Source organism: Esox lucius, chromosome 16 (genome assembly GCF_011004845.1).
Source record: "Esox lucius isolate fEsoLuc1 chromosome 16, fEsoLuc1.pri, whole genome shotgun sequence".
NCBI lineage: Eukaryota > Metazoa > Chordata > Actinopteri > Esociformes > Esocidae > Esox > Esox lucius.
In genome coordinates, this window is record NC_047584.1 from 11,515,204 (window position 1) to 11,533,664 (window position 18,461).

General features: G+C 40.5%; 1 protein-coding gene across 1 annotated transcript in view; it reads left to right on the forward strand.

Annotated features, from left to right (window-relative positions):
* The window catches only part of pdia5 (protein disulfide isomerase family A, member 5), a 66,307-nt gene that overhangs the window by 15,213 nt on the left and 32,633 nt on the right, over positions 1-18,461 (forward strand). Inside the window, exons 4-10 of the mRNA XM_010879729.5 lie at positions 4,077-4,160; positions 4,318-4,363; positions 6,299-6,391; positions 7,625-7,685; positions 7,880-7,947; positions 10,675-10,766; positions 13,135-13,206. Coding sequence (XP_010878031.1) covers positions 4,077-4,160; positions 4,318-4,363; positions 6,299-6,391; positions 7,625-7,685; positions 7,880-7,947; positions 10,675-10,766; positions 13,135-13,206 — 516 coding nt within the window. The remainder of the gene's footprint in view (positions 1-4,076; positions 4,161-4,317; positions 4,364-6,298; positions 6,392-7,624; positions 7,686-7,879; positions 7,948-10,674; positions 10,767-13,134; positions 13,207-18,461) is intronic.

The window sequence follows — 18,461 nt, forward strand, 5'->3', positions numbered from 1 at the left end:
GTGAGCACAGGATGACACGCACTCACCAGATGACAGAACCAGAGAAGATGGCCAACAGTGATGATGTCAGAAGAGCTGGGTGCCAGTCCAGACATGGATGCCAGACTGCAGAAGCTGCTGAGAAAATTAGCAAAAAAAAGTGAGCTAATATCTGACTGATCTGCGAATTCCAGTCTGAACCAAGGGACTAGGGATCCATTAAATTCTCATCGCTGACCCCATAGATAGGATAGCATGTTACCGTAAGTAGATTACTTTGAAAACAACAGTCGGAGATATATAGAGAGATATCTTTGTTGTATCTTGTTCTTTTACGCCTCAGTGGCCTGAAGCCTCTTCCCAGCAGGCAGGCTATAACCAGTTTTGCCAGCTAGGTATACCTTTCAGGATTCCATTTCTGTCTTATCTATTCGTTTCCTGGGACAGAAATGTTTTCACCAGTCTTCTCTAGACCTCAATTACTGACAGCTTTCTCATCACTTACACCCCTTTTTAAACAGCATCAAACTGTTTAACACCCCATAACTTCCTTTTCTTGTTCTTTCCACTTCCTACACCCCTCATTGTCCTCTGTGTTGCCTCTTCCATCCAACACATTGTGGAATGGATCTGACTCACTCATGATGCATCTTGGAAAGAAATGGTCTACACTACTTCACCACCCATCCCTTTATGATGAGTGACACAGCACAAGTCCTGAGCTGCTGAGCTTAGCCAATTTTTTATCTTTTACACAAGCTGTTTTGACTGGCCTTTTGAGTCATTCTGACTGCTCTGATGTCTCCTCATTGTTGGCCCCTGACAGAAATGATTGAAGTAGCATTAAAAGGTGATGACACACGATGCAACACTTTGGTTGTCGAGGTTTATATTTGCTATGTACGTATGACCCTTTGTCTCTTTCAACTCATCCGCTGAGTCCTCAGATGCTATAATTGTCACACTGCAATGCTTTCTCAAAATGCCTAAAGATATCTGTGACCCAATTAGGACAATTTAGGGATTTTCTTTACTCATCATCACTGACACTGACTTGAAACACTGTCAAAGTCTTGCTCCTTGAGTTTGGGACTGCCATCTTCCACAGAAATCTTTAGTGTACATCACTTACCGTATATTACACCACACCACTTGGTATGGCATAGCAATGCAAACTCGAGTGATAGTCTTCCTTCTTCGAGATCCCTTTAACCCTATACAAATCTCCCACTTTACCACCACCAAAGCATCCCCAGACCATCACCTTGCCTCCATGGCTGGACAAATGGCATCAAGCACTCCTCCATCATCTTTTCAATTGGTATGCGTCTCACAAATGTTATTCTTGTTAGTTTGCCAATTTTAATCATTTATTTTTATTGGCCCATCTGAGGTATGGCTTTTTCTTTCCAACTCTGCCTAGAAGGCCAGCAACCCGGAGTCACCTCTTCACTGTTGATGTTGAGACTGGTGTTTTGGGGGTGCTGTTTAATGAAGCTGCCAGTTGAGGACCTGTGAGGCGTCTGTTTCTCAAACTAGACACTCTACCGCCCTCTTGCTCAGTTGTGCACTAGGGCCTCCCACTCATCTTTCTATTCTGGTTTGAGCCTGTTTCTGTTCTGTGAAGGGAGTACTACATAGCATTGTCTGAGATCTTCAGTTTCTTGGCAATTTCTCACATGGAATAACCTTCATTTCTCAACAAGAATAGATTAACAAGTTTCAGAAGACAACTATTAGATTTTGGCCATTTTGAGCATGGAATCGAACCCACAATTGCTGATGCTCCAGATACACAACTAGTCTAAAGAAGGCAAGTTTGATTGCTTCTTTAATCAGCACAACAGCTTTCAACTGTGCTAACATAATTCCAAAAGGGTTTTGCAATGATCAGTTAGCCTTTTAAAATTATGAACATGATGATTAGCAAACACAATGTGCCATTGGAACACAGGACTGATGGTTGCTGTATGTAGATATTCCATCAAATCTGCTATTTCCCGCTGCAATAGTCATTTACAACATGAACAGTGTCAACACTGTATTTCTGATTAATTTGATATTATGTTAATCAACAAAAACAAGGACATTTCTCAGTGACCCCAAACTTTTGAACGGTAGTATACGTTATTGGGTTTTTAACTCTTATTGCTCAGAGATGATTCACTTGCTGGTTACTGTACAACACTTTGTACAACACTCTTCACTGACATCAAGACAAACATCTTTGACAATGGAGCTAGTCTAATACTGAAGGATTCAGTGAACACAGAGCACCAGAAGACTTCAGTTGGAGTAATCAGGCAAACCAGAAGGACACCCGTCGTCCTCCTGTCCATTCCACTGTGAGACTGTTTCTCCTGGCAGACAATGGGCGCTATCTACCTAAAGTGGATATGAAAAGTCTACACACCCCTGTTAAAATGCCAGGTTCTTGTGATGTAAAAGAATGAGACAAAAATACATCATGTCAGAACTTTTTCCACCTTTAACGTGAACAATTCAATTGAAAAACAAACTGAAATCTTTGAGGGGGAAAAATTAAAAACTCACAATAACCTGGTTGCATAAATGTGCACACCCTTAAACGAATACTTTGTTGAAGCACCTTTTGATTTTATTACAGCACTCCATCTTTTTGGGTAGGAGTCTATTAGCATGACACATCTTGACGTGGCAATATTTGCACACTCTTCTTTGCAAAAGCACTTCAAATCTGTCATATTGCGAGGACAACTCCTGTGCACATCCCTCTTCAGATCATCCCACAGCGCTCTGTCTGGGCCATTCCAAAATGTTAATCTTCTTCTGGTGAAGCCATGCTTTTGCGGATTTGGATGTGTGCTTTGGGTCGTTGTCATGCTGAAAGGTGAACTTCATCTTCAGCTTTCTAACGGATTCCTGGAGGTTTTGTGCCAAAATAGCCTGGTTTTTGGAACTGTTCCTAATTCCATCCACCCTGACTAAGGCCCTGACTTTTGCTCTGAGATGCAACTGAGAAAATGTCAGGAAAATCCTACTAGAACAGCTGAACTTTATTTGTGATTATTCAGAGTCACTTTAAATGATGGCAAGTGTGTAATGACTTCTATTTAACATGAGCTTGAATGTGATTGTTTAATTCTGAACACAGCCACATTCCCAGTATTCCCGGTTATAAGCGGGTGTGGACACTTATGCAACCAGTTTATTGTAAGGTTTTTATTTTACATTTTTTCCCCTCAAAGGTTTTCGTTAGTTTTCCCCATTCACATTATAGGTCACATTAAAATTGGAAAAAGTTCTGACATGATTTATCTTTGTCTCATTCTTTTACATCACAAGAACCTGGCGTTTTAACAGGGGTGTGTAGACTTTTTAGATCCACTGTATATAACACTCATGACAGGGTCTTCATCTTAATGGACTGCACTGGATGTTTGGCTGATGGGGGAGGCAGGTGCCTGGGCTGTCAGAACTCTAATTGAATTCCATCTCTTAGTATTCCCATTAGCATAGGGGCTTAGCTCGCTGTCTCTCTCCTTATGTAATACATTTCCATGCTCATTATCACTAGAGAGGAGTTATTATCGTCAAGAGAGAGCGCTATGCTGTATGTGTGTGTGTGTGGGTAGTGAATTTATGGGAGGTGGAGTCTGGGCAGGTGTGTGTGTGTCTGTGTGTTTGTGTGTCTGTGTGTCTGTGTGTTTGTGTGTCTGTGTGTGTGTGTGTGTGTGTGTGTGTGTGTGTGTGTGTGTGTGTGTGTGTGTGTGTGTGTGTGTGTGTGTGTGTGTGTGTGTGTGTGTGTGTGTGTGTGTGTGTGTGTGTGTGTGTGTGTGTGTGTGTGTGTGTGTGTGTGTGTGTGTGTGTGTGTGTGTGTGTGTGTGTGTGTGTGTGTGTGTGTGTGTGAAGATGGTACCTCTTCGATTACAGAAGTGCAGCTTAATGTTCTTATGTAGATTTGTGTTGTTTACTTCCGGGGCATTCTAATCAACCCCCTCTCCTTATATTAGTCTCTGGATGAGTACGTTTGTTTGTTGTGTCAATATTTGGTGATCACCGATCGTATTAAGAGACTTGATGCCATGACTATTCATTCTCATTCATATTCCTAACAGGGATTCAGAGGGTCGTAAGCTGTGTAAGAAAGTCAAGGTGGATCCCAGCTCCAAAAGCAGCGGAATAGATCTCCTGCATTATAAGTGAGTATCTCGGCTGTAACTTGCTCTCATTGCTTGTTGTATGTTGAGGTACTTGGGTCACATACAAGTACTACCACCTGCTTAATAAGCTTGCTATATGAAACCTGATCTGCTATTTTTCTGTACTGATTGAACAATGTGTATATGTTTCTTTCAGGGATGGGACATTTCATACAGAATACAACAGACCCGCTACTTTCAAGGTAGTTTCTGACTCAGTTGCCCAAAGTCTCAGTCAGCAGCCAATATATGTGAATGCAAAGTGTTCAGAGAGATTTTCCTTTCCTTAATATTACAGTAATTGATATAAAAGCAATACACTTATTCTATTAACCTGTGGTAGAGTTGGTTTACAGTACATCATGCTAGCTAAGCTTTCCCTGCATTAATGATTTGCTAGATTATGACATGACTGTCCAGTCAACCTCAATTACAGAATTATAGGGATTTTATCTGTGCTGTAAGCTATAAATTTAATATTTTATTAAATTTTTTAAAGCAGCCTGTTTAAACTCAGCAATGTTTTGAATTTCCTTATTCCTCCTTTCTGCAGTTCTGGGTTCATTCTAACACATTAAAGCATACTAGTGGTATTTCATGTTGTTTTCTTTATAATTAGATATTTATCAAAGCAGTTTAGAATAGCACCTTTAGAGCTTAAGAGTAAAACAGCTTTTTAGAACATATGTGTTGTTATATGCACTTCTTAAAACCCTTTTTGGCACATGCTTTCAATTTGTTTTATTGCTACTTTCAAGTAGTGAATTGAGCAAGATTATGAAAAACGCCCATTTAAATATAATAAATAAAACACTTTCAATTAATTATGGATTATTTATTTTTTAAATCTGATTCATCAATTTATCACGGTTTATCACGGTGTGCAAGGTTGTGGGGGTGACAAGAACTCTATGACAAAATGCCCCCCTGTGGTGAAAGTGTAATTCCAATTAATCTATTAAAGTCTAATAAGTGTTTATGATAACGCCAAAGTAATTTTTTTCAAAAATGTAAGCATGAAAAGACAGTCAATGTGTTGTGAAAATTATAAGCCATTAGTGAAGGTGTGGTATTTCGGCCATAGCAAAAAAAAAAAAAAGACTAACAAAATGTGTGCAATTGCAGTAAATTTGCTTTTGAAAATGAAAATGTTCTCAACCCCATGGTGGCAAATGTGTAGAATTGCAAGAATCTAGCTGTAAAACTATGGCTGGTGAGCACGCAATAGACAATGCGCAGTACTACACCTTCTGCCACTGCGACTGAAATAAATTGAGTAAACACTCTGCTCCGACATGACGATGGCAATTGGACTGACTGGTGCTTAGTCAAGACTTGATAATCCGATGGGTTTATGAGTGGTTTATAATCAGAGTGCTCGCGTAAGAGTGGCTGGAGTAATGGAGTGCTCTGCTCTGGTGCTGACCTGATGTGTCTCCGGCCTGCCAGTCCAGCCCGTTGCCAAAGGACATTAAGAAAGCTGTCTTGTCATCATAATATAAAGACTCGCCCTCTTTTAAATGCCACATAACCGGTCGTGTATCAGTCGTCTTATTAAAGGTATTGACTGAATAATTAGGTCTGGGTTTTATAGACCTATGTAAACTAGTTGGTAATAAGGTAAGACAGGTGTAAGGTAATAACCCTGAAAGGGATTAATTCCATTATTTGAAATTGACATTTCTTTCATTAAAATGCTTTTATCTTGTTGCAGCTTTCCTGCTGTCTTGGGAAAGTTTATATCTGAACAGAGCAGAAGCAGTTTTTTAGTTCAGGTTGAATCATGTTTTCTCTCCTACCTTCTGTCGCCTCTGGAGGCATATGGCTTCATGTCTATCTGGGAGGCTTATCAAAACTCATTAAGAACAGTTAACGTGGGGAAATTGCTTACATGGTTACTTAGCACTAGATGGATGGATGAGCACTGAGATGGAAGTTTATTTGATCTGCCATCTGTTAGACTAGAACTCCTCCTGTTGTGTTTCATATGAACACTGTAAAAATTATGTGGATTTACGTCTGCTTGTGTAGTACTGTGTTGTCTAGACTGTAGAGGGTGAGAAACATTCATTTCAGTGGTAGCAGTATGCTAATGATGCGTTTAACTCCCTGTGTCTTTCATTTGTCTTTCTCTCCAGTCCATGGTGGCGTTTCTGAAAGACCCCACTGGAGCCCCTCTTTGGGAGGAGAACCCAGAAGCTAAAGATGTCTTTCATGTAGAATCAGAAAAAGTAAGTAAAAAAAATATATGTAAGAATGGTGTCTTACAAGATGCAGCAACATTTTGTGCATTTCGTGGCACAGGATGGACATTTCCCTCTGGATTAAATACCCTGACCAATATTGGACCGTGAAAGAAGCGTTCATTGGTATCATATAAACCAAGTTCATATGATATGGAAATGAAAACAAGAAAACAGCTGGTCGTAGCACATAAGAAATTAGTAATGTGGTGCACACAATAATGTGGATCTGTTTTGACTTATAATTGCCACTTCACAGCCATCTTCCTGAAGTTACACAGAAACTCTGGAGTGCATCATTTAGTATCCATTGTGTTCCGTCAACCCTTATACAATGTTCATTAATGGTTTATAAAACGATTAATCTTGTTGTGATCAAACTTAGCCGACAACACCGATCAACATGGAACAAACAACTACACATCAGCGAACCAAACTGGGTGATCATCATCTCTGCAGTTCATTTCAGTCCAGTTCGAACACAATCTATTAGGTCGTTTTTGTCATACTGACATCTCACCAACAGCACGACATACGTGCCATCAGAACCCAGTCCGGCACACGAAAGACTGAGACACACACTCACACACACACACTCTCTCACACACACACACACACACACACACACACACACACACACACACACACACTCTCTCACTCACACACACACACACACACACACACACACTCTCTCACTCACACACACACACACACACACGGAAAGTTATTTTGATCAACTGAGATTCTTTTCTCCTACTCATCTACTCGTTGATGTGTCATGCCTGAGGGGGTGGAGGTGTTGATGGGTGTCAGCAGCTAGGGCTGAATGAGAGCTTCAGGAAGTGGGGGGGGGGGGGGTGAATAGAACAGCAGGAGGGACAAGAAGAGCCCCCCCTCTGCCTGCAGATTGATCTCCTCTCCGTCAAAAGGTTTTGTCAAACGCTGTCTACCTCAGATGGTGTTATGATGAGTTTGACAGCGGATGTGTTCTAGTGGCAACTCTGGGCACTGTTTGTAGTCAGCGTGACTTTGTCGGTGTGGCACATAGGAGTGCCCCCCCACCCCATGAACACTTGGATTTCAGTGACCCCTAGGGAGATCCCTGCACTGTACCTTGAGAAACATGGAGTATTCATGCTGTACACTAGAACCTCTGCTCAGTTCACTAGTTCTACTGTTTTTAGATAATTTTTCACATGGCTCCTTGCTTTTCTGTAACAGGACTTCCGGAAGCTTCTGAAGAGGGAGGAAAGGCCTATCCTTATGATGTTTTACGCCCCATGTGAGTCATCGCACATACATTTGATTTTATGATATGCTGGTTGCATCATGCCGATGGAACACTACAAAGAGATGTCTTTATTGGTCCCTCGAAAGAGAGATGAAATGGTCTTTCTATCCAGGGATGTCCTTTGTTTCAGCACGTTGACTCGGTGACGGTAGCCTCTGTAATGTCACCTGTTGTTTCTCATTCAGGGTGTGGTGTCTGTAAGAGGATGCAGCCCATATTTCAACAAGCAGCTACTGAAACCAGGGGTACATTTGTAAGTAAATTCCAGCTTTGTATCTGAATGAGTTTTCCGGCAAACATTTCAATGTCTCAGTTCTGAGACATTTCAAATCAGTCATTGATTGCCTGTGTACTCTATTTCCTCTTTTTGGTATAAAGGTGTTTTAAACTCACTCAAGCTCATCTTTAACCGTGATCTGCAAGTACTTGGAAGTATTTCCCCATAAAAGTTGGAAGTTTGGAAATTATACTTTGTGTTTTAGGACCATAGTAGGTATAATGGATATTATATTGAAATTGGCCTTTAGAATGTAATTTGTACCTGGCAAAACAGACATTCCAAAAATAAATCTTTATCTTTAGTCACCTTCCTATATTTGAGAGGTATTAAAACTCAGGAAAAGAACACTTGCCATTTTCTTCAATGAAAGGCCTAAAATCTTGTTTTCTTTCAAATAGTTTGTCTGAAATGTGCATCACAGAGAAAAACCCTTGAGCACCTCAGTTTGTATCCCAAACTGTTGCGGCCCTTGTAAAAAGACACATTTGTTGAAGACTTTAGTTTAAGACATCCAGTAATGAATTCTGGTCTGCTTAAGCAGATGAAAATCACAGGTGAAAACTTTTTTTTTTAATCCGAATCTGTAACTAGGGTTTTACAAACAATTGTTTTGTCTGTTATCAAAAAGCTGTAGTAAAACACCTAACTTCACAACACTATTCAATTCAGGGCTCATATTCTTGACACTGGCACAGAAAAGAGTGAGGGTCCCCGAAAGCAAATAAAAACTATACCCAGACGACGTCAGTTTGATGTGTGGGCACCTGTGTGGGTTTAATGCATATGCAGCACGCTGCTGTTTTTGCCTCCAGTCTCAGTGTAGACTGCAGAAGAGCATTTCCCTTCACTGAGTTGTTCTCTCTCTTGCTCCTCTCTGTTTCTCCACCAGAATCCCTTCCCATATTCACAAAACTAACCACAGCACACTTGAAGTCTTAAAAAGAGCTTACAGATGGGATTGTAAAGATTAATTTGGTTCCCGTGCTAGAGTCAAACATCTGTCGCTCAACATGGAGTTTAGCACAGTATCACACGGGATATGGGACCACCTAGCCTTTCAAAAACTGAGTAAATACGTCCAACTACCACACCCAACTAGCATTTACTTTCTGGCCCATGACCCTATTTCTATAATTTTTTTGCCACCACACCTGTGAAATTAATGATGTAGTGCAAAGCCTGTGACTACATTTTAAAATCGCAGCTATGATCGTCTGTGAAATAGTTTTAGGCTGATTTAATAATAATTATAATGCCAGTATTTCCATCCAAAGGTGAAATGCATCTGAAAGGTTTTAGAATTTCAGGAGAAAATAAAGATTTGCAGGCAATAATTGTGTATGATTATCTGGTTATATAATAGCACTATTGATGTTCTTTTTTTCCCTCAGTCTGATTTACTCCTAGGTCCTTTCCACCTGGTTCAGGTATTCCCAGATAAATGGAACTCATGTTTCTGAGAGACTTTATTTCAGGAATAGTCATAATATGTTTTGTTTAAATTGTTTAAGGTGTAGACACATTTGTAGAAAGAAAACACAATCCCCCATCTGTATAATTGAAGTCCATATAGTGGACTTTTAGAAGTTCAGAGAGATGTTGTTACTGGATATAATTATCTTCTCAGCTGGTCATCCTCAGTAATGTGGCTAATGTCTGGTTGGCCTGATGAGAAGATTTAGCGTTTAGCCATTTCAGACCAATGGTTTTAGCAAAATATCTTTCTATTTGTCTAATTTCAACTAGGCTCGCTGACGATTAGTCAATAAATAGGCTACTTGTTGGTAATTTGCATAATGGATGCATTTAGTGTGTGGGTCTTTTGGATCTGCGTGGGTGGGTGTGTTTGTTAGTGTGAGGACCTGATAGCAAAAACTGAAGAGAAGTGAGAGAATATGCATGCTAATCACAGTCCGTTAAACAGCCCAGTGAAAATCTCACTTTTAAAAGTTAATATTCTGGTTATTCACGCCCAAATAATGGTGTTGACTTAGAAAGAAGAAGAATCATATTATTGTCCAAAGAATGATTTGGACTAAAAACACCTCATATTTAGATCAGACCATTAGAAAAAAGGCATGAGCATGATGTAGTATTGCTATGGATGATTTCCTGGCAAGTCTGTGGTATGGAGAAGGAAGAGCTGGCATATGCTCTTATCATTCTGTTTGTTATACTGTGCTCGTACAGCTCAATTACAATAAAACTGAATCTAATCTAATCTGCTGGTGGGGTATGCCCACCCCATATCCAAGACAGAACTTCATTGCCATCTCTTGGAAATACTGTTTCACTCACCTTTTTTCCACTATATTTCAAAGAAATGTGCAGTCACAGAACAGTTTATTAAAATCCTCATCACACCTGAGCCATGTCTTCATAAAACTATAAGAAAGCACAGATTGAGTCAATACCGAAGTAATTAAACATTCACATTGTAAAGGCAGGGAACCGCAAAGATTGTAATTGATTTGACAAGGCCGTAAGCTTTTTCAATTGCCCTTTGAAAAGCCAACCTTGATCAATTAAAGACATTTCCATGCATATTGCATTGTCCCCTTCATTAAAGATCCTGTATTCTGTTTACGTGGTTTCAGTCATTTGTCTTCTTTTAGTGGCTTTTTTTTTTTTTTTTTAAACAAACCTGCTGTGGCGTGATGCTTTCAGTTCAATACAGGATGTGTGTGTCCACATCTCTAGGTGCTGGCTGGGATGAACGTGCACCCGGCCGAGTTTGATGGCCTCAAGCAGGAGTACAACGTCAAGGGTTACCCGACCTTCTGCTACTTTGAGTGAGCGTCTCATTTTCCTTATCGTTCTCACTTTAGGGCTACAACATCCACACGCAATCACAATAGACCTCAAACACTCCGTCTGCATGAGTCAGCCGTTAGGGCAATGAGGGAAATAAGTGGGCCTTCAGAGAGGGCTGTGTTAGCAGGGAATCACGGCCGGATGGAAGAGATGGGGCTGATGGGTTTGTCTACAGGCGTTGGCAGACATCACTCCCCTGAAACGTATTTTTTCTCCAGGAGGCAGGTATTGCACCAGATGTTCTTCTGAATATGTTTTTGTCACTCAAAGTTTTACTCGGGGTGTTGGTTGGCTTTTGAAGTATTCTGTTTGAAGCAGACTCACCGTAGAGGGACTCGCTGGCTGGGGCTGACTGTGACAAAGGCCTGGCGCACTGTATGTTCTCTCGCTTTGTGTTGAGAGACGTCTGACGGAGGTTGGTTTGTGGGCGCGCGCTGTTCTCAGAGCTGCCTCGCTCTCCCCAAGCCTCAGACATCGCCCGCCAGGGCCCTTCTAGAACTTGCTGTCACCACAGGCCACAAGGCCCACTCTCAAATGGGTGCACATACCCTGTATCCCATATACTTGGGGAGATCTAAGAGTCGTTGACTGGTTTATCTTACGTCTAGCCCATCAGAGGGCTTCACCTGTCGAAGCCACTCAGATCTCAACAGGTGCTTAGGGCTTCATTTGGGATTGGGAGAAGTCCACTTACACCATCAAGTTGGCCTCTAACTCCAGCCTGTCCCTCTCCAACCTCGGCGTCCAGACCAGGTTCAGCCCACCGGCCCTGCCTTAACGCTCACAGCAGGGTTATCCTCTCCATCTCGGTGTTAGACTGCGTTGTCTCTCTCAGCCTTTTAATTAGGGGCGGGCTAATTAAGAAAGGTCCTTAGCCCTGGCCCCGGGGGAGTGTCGCGGCTAACGACCCTACAGAGCCTAACGATCACAGCACCATTGGTCGCGGTAATGAGGCTTTCTTACTGATAAACCTGAGCCAATCAGTTCAGGAACCAATCACCGCCGCTGGAAATATCTTCCTCCTCATTGCACGGTTCAAGTGACTTTCCAGTGAAGAGTGGTTTTATCTAATGAGCAAAAGGGCATGCAGTTAAACATTTCGGGAACATGGTACTTAAAACCCGTGTGTGTAATGTTTTTTAAGTCGTTAGATAACTGGATCATAATGCATAATGCATGCAGGCTTTATGTAAAGCGAAATGTTAAAAACTGGCCTAAGGCCCCTGGTTCCTCGTAAACTGCCGCTTTATTTGATTTTACATTGCATTGCATTCGCTTGATGTTCACAGATCCCTAAAGATCAGCGACAGTTACAAATTACCATGATCTGTAGGCATTAGGTTCAGCCGGAGCGGGCAGCACTCTGCTCGTTTCCTACACACCGCCACTGCCGCCGATTAATTTCAGTGTCTCGGGACACTGGTGATGAGGGAAGATGAGTCCGTTATTACATGGGTTTCCATGTAGGAAGACCCACAAATTTGCAATTCAAGTGTTCTCCCTTCCCCCAGAATGTAGGCCCCGAGATGCATTTTATACCCTATTTCTATTCTAATGCATAGTAATGATAAGTCCATACAATATATGTTCTTTTTTTAAATGTTCTCTCACTATTGGGTGGCTGCATCTATTAGGGGGAATGGAAAGTAATATAGATCTTTTATATCACTTTTGGCACAAAACCACTCATGGTATTGTTTTCACTTTTCATGACAATGTCATAGCTCTTTATGCTGGATAGAACATCTATTCATCAGTGCTTCTCAAATGGTTTTGCCTCCGTAACCAAATCGTGCCATTTGTCTGAGTCACCGCCTAATGTTCGCGTCAAATTTCTATGATTTTTGTGGCCAAAGGTAGGTTACATTTCAGGTCATCAGAATTCATACCATAATGCAACCACACGTTACATAAAATACCTAGATGAGGTTATTCTTTTGGATGATGCAATGTGCTTTTATACTCAATGCCTTTGGCTGTGCAGGGTGGCGAGAGAACAACACGTTTCACATGAATGATCCGTCGGCTTAGTTAAGAGAAAGCTAAAAAAAATAATCAGTTATTAAACCAACTGCATCGTTTAGGAGCCAATACACAAGCATTTCACTGCACTCATAAAAAAACATCTGCTGTAATGTGTACGGGCCTAGTAAAACATGGCGGGGGCTTCTCACAACCACCTTTAGCCTGGGGTTCTAACCAGGTGAACCAGCCCCTCGGTGTACTGACTACAGCACATGTTTTCCAACTGTTCGAAATCCCTCTCATCCTCTCTCTTCCCTGTCTGTCTCCCTCATTTCTTCTCTTTCTTTGGTGTGCACTCACCTCCCCTGTCTCTAACTTCAGGAAGGGGAAGTTCCTCCATCACTATGAGAACTATGGAGCCACGGCCAAGGACATCGCTGACTGGATGAAAAAGTGAGAGTTTGACTTCATTTCCTGCCTTGCTTCCACCTCAGTCGCTTTCCCCATGTGAAAAAGGGTCAGAATATCTGACCGGGCGTTAGGGACTTGACCTACTCAGGGTTGTGACCGTCACTGAATATTGGATGATGTTTATTATCCGGCCAAAATGACTGCAGTTACTGTAATAACATGTGGTTTGTGTTAACAGTAGGAGCGCCAAATGCCTACGTGAATTGGCATTTGAGTTTGCAATTAAAATAAAACTGACATTTTGAAAGCTACCTCCTTCCATGACTTTTCCTAAATAGGCGTATATAACATTGTTCCATTGTCAGAATTCTAAACTGACAAACAGAAAACTATTTATAGACTATTTACATGTTGACATTTACTGTTTTTTTTACCCTGTTTTCTGACTTAAATCGCCGATCGCCCACGGCACTTAACCTGATGAATGATCAGAGCCTTGGTTGGATTTTAATGAACTTACAATTGATATACAAGATTTCCATGGCCATTCAAAAACTTTATTGGGCTATTATTGAAACATAATACAAACCATATAGGCTACTTACCACACATTACAATTTTTCATTCGGCTTATTGTGTAGTCTATTTTGTCAAATGTACATTTTAAAATGTATTATGTTTTAATAATTAGTCACAAAATGAAATACCAAGGATAATGTTTACCCGTCACCAATTACCAAATCAACAATGTTATTACACATTACTGTTTTTATATTAGGAGAGAAAGAGAAAATAAATTGCACACACAAATTATTCACAAAACAAAATACCACCGATATTTTTTACCACTAGAGCTATGCATTGATGTTAAAATCTACTTGATAGCCCAAATACAACACTCGGGAGAGACCTGCAAAGACGAGTAATCTTGGAGATCTATGCATTGCCATTGAAATCAAGTCAGGAGCCCCACTAGAACCCCCGGGACGGACCTGCAAAGACTAGCTCTTCACGTAACCTGTTAATTTCTAATAACTCCTGTTAACTTTTTTTTCGATAACTTATGTCACCTATACACAAGTCTTATTTCCCAGTACTCTAGGAGACTAGAGTTATGCATTGCTGTTGAAATCAAGCAGCCGTGCTTTAGGCCTATGTACGGCTGTTCATGCAGATATCCTCTGACCATCGCAAACTGGTCGATAATGTCTGTTATTTTACCTTGTACATCACCAAAATGAGATCAAAATGAAATTCTAATGGATTTTTTTTGTTATAATTTAAGGGTTGTTTAATTTTTATTTTGTACATTTGTAGGGCATAATAAATGAACGAACATACATACTATAGCCTGTGTTCTTAGAAATTATCGTTCTATGTATTCTGTAAGTAGTTTTTTGTCGTATGATTTAGACCTTCAATACAAAAATATTCCTGTATTCTTTCAAATTCATTAAGCATTTAAAACAAATTATGTAATTCATGATTTTTTTTACTATTCTACTGTATATAGTTTGATGACAAACCCAGTAGATGAAGTGATGCTCTGACGAGATGTTGATTCTGCGGAGGAGAATGTGTATGCTAATAGGGCCGATTCGTATGCTAATGACGAAAAACGGCGTTTGGCTCTGGCTGTCAAAGTTCGATTGAAAGGCTTGGTGGTCCTAGTGTTAACAGCTTGCTGGTAAAAAAACTAAATAAAAAACAACAACTTGTTAGCGATGCCAAGGTCAGTGCCACATACTAAAAATGTTGACCTAATACTGGCATATTACTCAGTGTACTTCAACATACCTAGTGGTCTCCTTAATATATCCCCACTAACTCTACTACCAGTGGTCTCTCTCCTTAATACCCCCACAAACTCTACTACCAGTGGTCTCTCTCCTTAAAATCCCCACTAACTCTACTACCAGTGGTCTCTCTATTTAAAATCCCAACTAACTCTACTACCAATGGTCTCTCTCCTTAATACCCCCACTAACTCTTCTACCAGTGGTCTCTCTATTTAAAATCCCCACTAACTCTACTACCAGTGGTCTCTATTTAAAATCCCCACTAACTCTACTACCAGTGGTCTCAATCGTTAATACCCCCACTAACTCTACTACCAGTGGTCTCTCTCCTTAATATCCCCACTAACTCTACTACCTGTGGTCTCTCTCCTTAATATCCCCACTAACTCTACTACCAGTGGTCTCTCATTCTCATACTCTTGACTCTTCACTATGCTCTGTTGAAAGGCCACTGAGCACATTCCCCAGTTCTTACAGGGAACTTAAACTGTAAAGTAACAATATTTTATGGGAGCAGGAACAATGCCTTTGAGGCCAGAGGACACGGATAGCTTGAGTCTATAATGCCACTCAAAGGCTTCTAGGCATGACCCCTTTCCTCTTTGGGGTTGGGGCTCTACATTTTAAATATTGTCTGGGGTAGCACGGGGCAGCAGAACATTTCCTGATATATGGCATGTGTTGGGGCTTTGCAGTACAAATAGTTTATACCCCAATATTCTTAGTGCCCTAGTTGATGGTATCAAATCTACATGATGGACAGAACCTGAAAAACCAGAGAAACAGTGCAGTGCTTGGCTTCTAGACCAAGTCACACATGGTCAAGTCCAAGCAAGTCTCAAGTCTTAACCATCAAGTCTCGAGTCAAGTCTCAAGTCACAGTTCAGAAAAATCAAGCAAGTCAAGTCAAGGGTTCACCCTAAGCAAGTCATGTCGAGTCCTTATAAGTTTCAAGTCAAGTCACAGTACTAAAGAGATGAACACACACACACACACACACACACTGTCCTCTGTCCTCTTGAATCAGCCTGAAGTGGTTATATTCGCTATAACAACCGCCTCGCTATACCTTATCCCGCTTATTACATGGCTACCTACCAAATAAATCAATAATTTGACACAAAATATTGATTTCAAAAGAAATGTATTGATTTAAAAATGATTGTATTGCTTCCTCTAAAGAAAATTATTATTCTGACTGAAAAACTGCCTGATATGTAATTACGCTGTAATTATTCTTGTCTGTATGAGTAAAAAAAAAAAAACTATTTTAGGTGCTAGTAATCACATCGGCGCCTCCATGTTAGCCTTTCATGCAGTAAAGTTAACTGTTATGGTGTAAGCACAATGCTTTTTAGTTTCCACACGCAGTCCACAAACACTTGAAAATGCGCACATTTAATACAGACATTATGGCCTACGTGTAATAATATACATGCCCGCTCATTTTAAGATGCCCATCAACATTAAAATTCAGGCTATGCCACAGTTATAGTCAAATTCCCTTACATCTATTTACCAGATGTATTCTGTAATGATAATGGTCACATTTCTAACAAGAAAAAATAAAATAAAATATGCAACCAAGGCCAAATTATGACAAACAAAAGATTAATTCATTACTTAATCGTTATAGATCTTAGTGAAACTGAGATTACTTTCTTACCTTTCCTTGTGGTTCTTAAAATGACTAATGAAATTTGACGTTGTTGCATATTTTGCATCTGGCAAATCTTTTTTTATTCACACGGTCCAGTTCAAAGTCCTTGTATCCAAACGATACTATTTGTGGAGCTCGACTAACGTTACTGTCTGCCATGTTTGGCGCGGTTTGAATTGTGCAGCGTTAAAGGCACATACGCTGATTAGTGCTGCTGATGTCACAACATATAAAATAATTTTATTGCTGTTTGTTTATTATAAGTCTCAAGTAACTTGTTCTCAAGTCAAGTCAAGTCATTTTCATACTTTAATCAAGCAAGTCACAAGTCCTGAAAATTGTGACTCGAGTCAGACTCGAGTCAAGTCATGTGACTCGAGTCCCCCACCTCTGTCCTCCATTGTGGCATTCATAGAGAGTCTTCATGAAAGGGAACACACACACAGACATAAACAGAAATACAAACAAACAAAAAGTGGTTCAGAAGCAGTCATCGCTAGATACGTTTGGAGGAAGTGCATCTTGCCTGGTAACGATATGTACCCCTGGCTGTGAATGAATCCCTTTTCAGTACAAAACACATTTCTGTACATGATACATTGCTGTCAGGCTATAATGCTAACACTCAGTGACATAGCCTGTAGCAAAAGCTAGCCAACACCACATTTTACTGGTTGAAGTTAGTGGTTTTTTTCTTCTATACTGCATTAGCTTTGTTGATGACAAGATGTTGGTGGCTTTCTGCAAGATGTTGGTCATGCAGTCAAAGGGCTACAAGGCCAGTTACACAATGTATGATATTACCACGCTGAGGTTGAGGTAAGAGCTATTTGGAGAAGGACTTTTGGCATCACTAATGTAATGGACCAATGAGGGTAAGGAGGTGGGCTTTAAACCAATCAGGGCCACGTTTGTAAGTATCCTCATATTTTGTTTCCTTACACAAACACAATCAGAACAAGCACAAGCTCAAGGAGGCTTAAGGAAATTATAAAAACTATATTTGTTAGTTATTTTCATTAAATAAATACACAATCGATTTATTAGACATGCAGTTTAAATTGTTTCATTTCAAAGACTGTACGAGGGCTTTAAAATCCAATTAAAATAAAACATTAGCGTGAAATGCACTCATAAACAAAATGTAATTGGAGGCTCTTTTATTTTTTTGCTGGCGCCTTAGCAATGTGGCAATGTTTGCAAACAGCGTCAGGGCTCTATAAGTACTTTGAATGAGAGACCTGCTATGCATTTTAATATATTTAAGATGACAAACAGCATCCAGGAGCACACTGTCTGGAAGCTACAGTCTTATGACTGCATTCTAAGTCGCACACACAGCAGTGACATTTAAAATAGATATCCAACCCGCTAGGATAACTTGTGCTCTGGGCGCTTGTGTTATTAACACTGCTCATAAATCTTCCCCTGGACTTGGTAAATAGTATGAGCAAAATATTGGAAGGCGTGTGCATGCCTCGACTTCACTTTGTCCTGGCGGTGCTCTGCGGGTCTGTTGTACGGGCGTGACCACTACAAACCAGCTGAAGCCACGTGAGGTGGACTATGAACAACAGCTGTGTCTGCCTCTAGTCCTTAAGACGTCCTCCCTGGTTTTTATATGGTCCATAATAGACTAGCTTTATGTCACTAATAATGCTGTTCTCTCTGTCTCCCCCCCTCCTCTTTCTGCTGTTACTCTATTTTCTATTCTGGCGGTGTTCCCCTAAAGCCTGGAGGGACTTTTCTCTAACTTGTAAAAAGTGTTTTGTCTTTTAATAGCTGTTTTTGTTGGTGTTGTCTAACTAGGTTAGGTGATGCCCCTGTACCTGGATGAC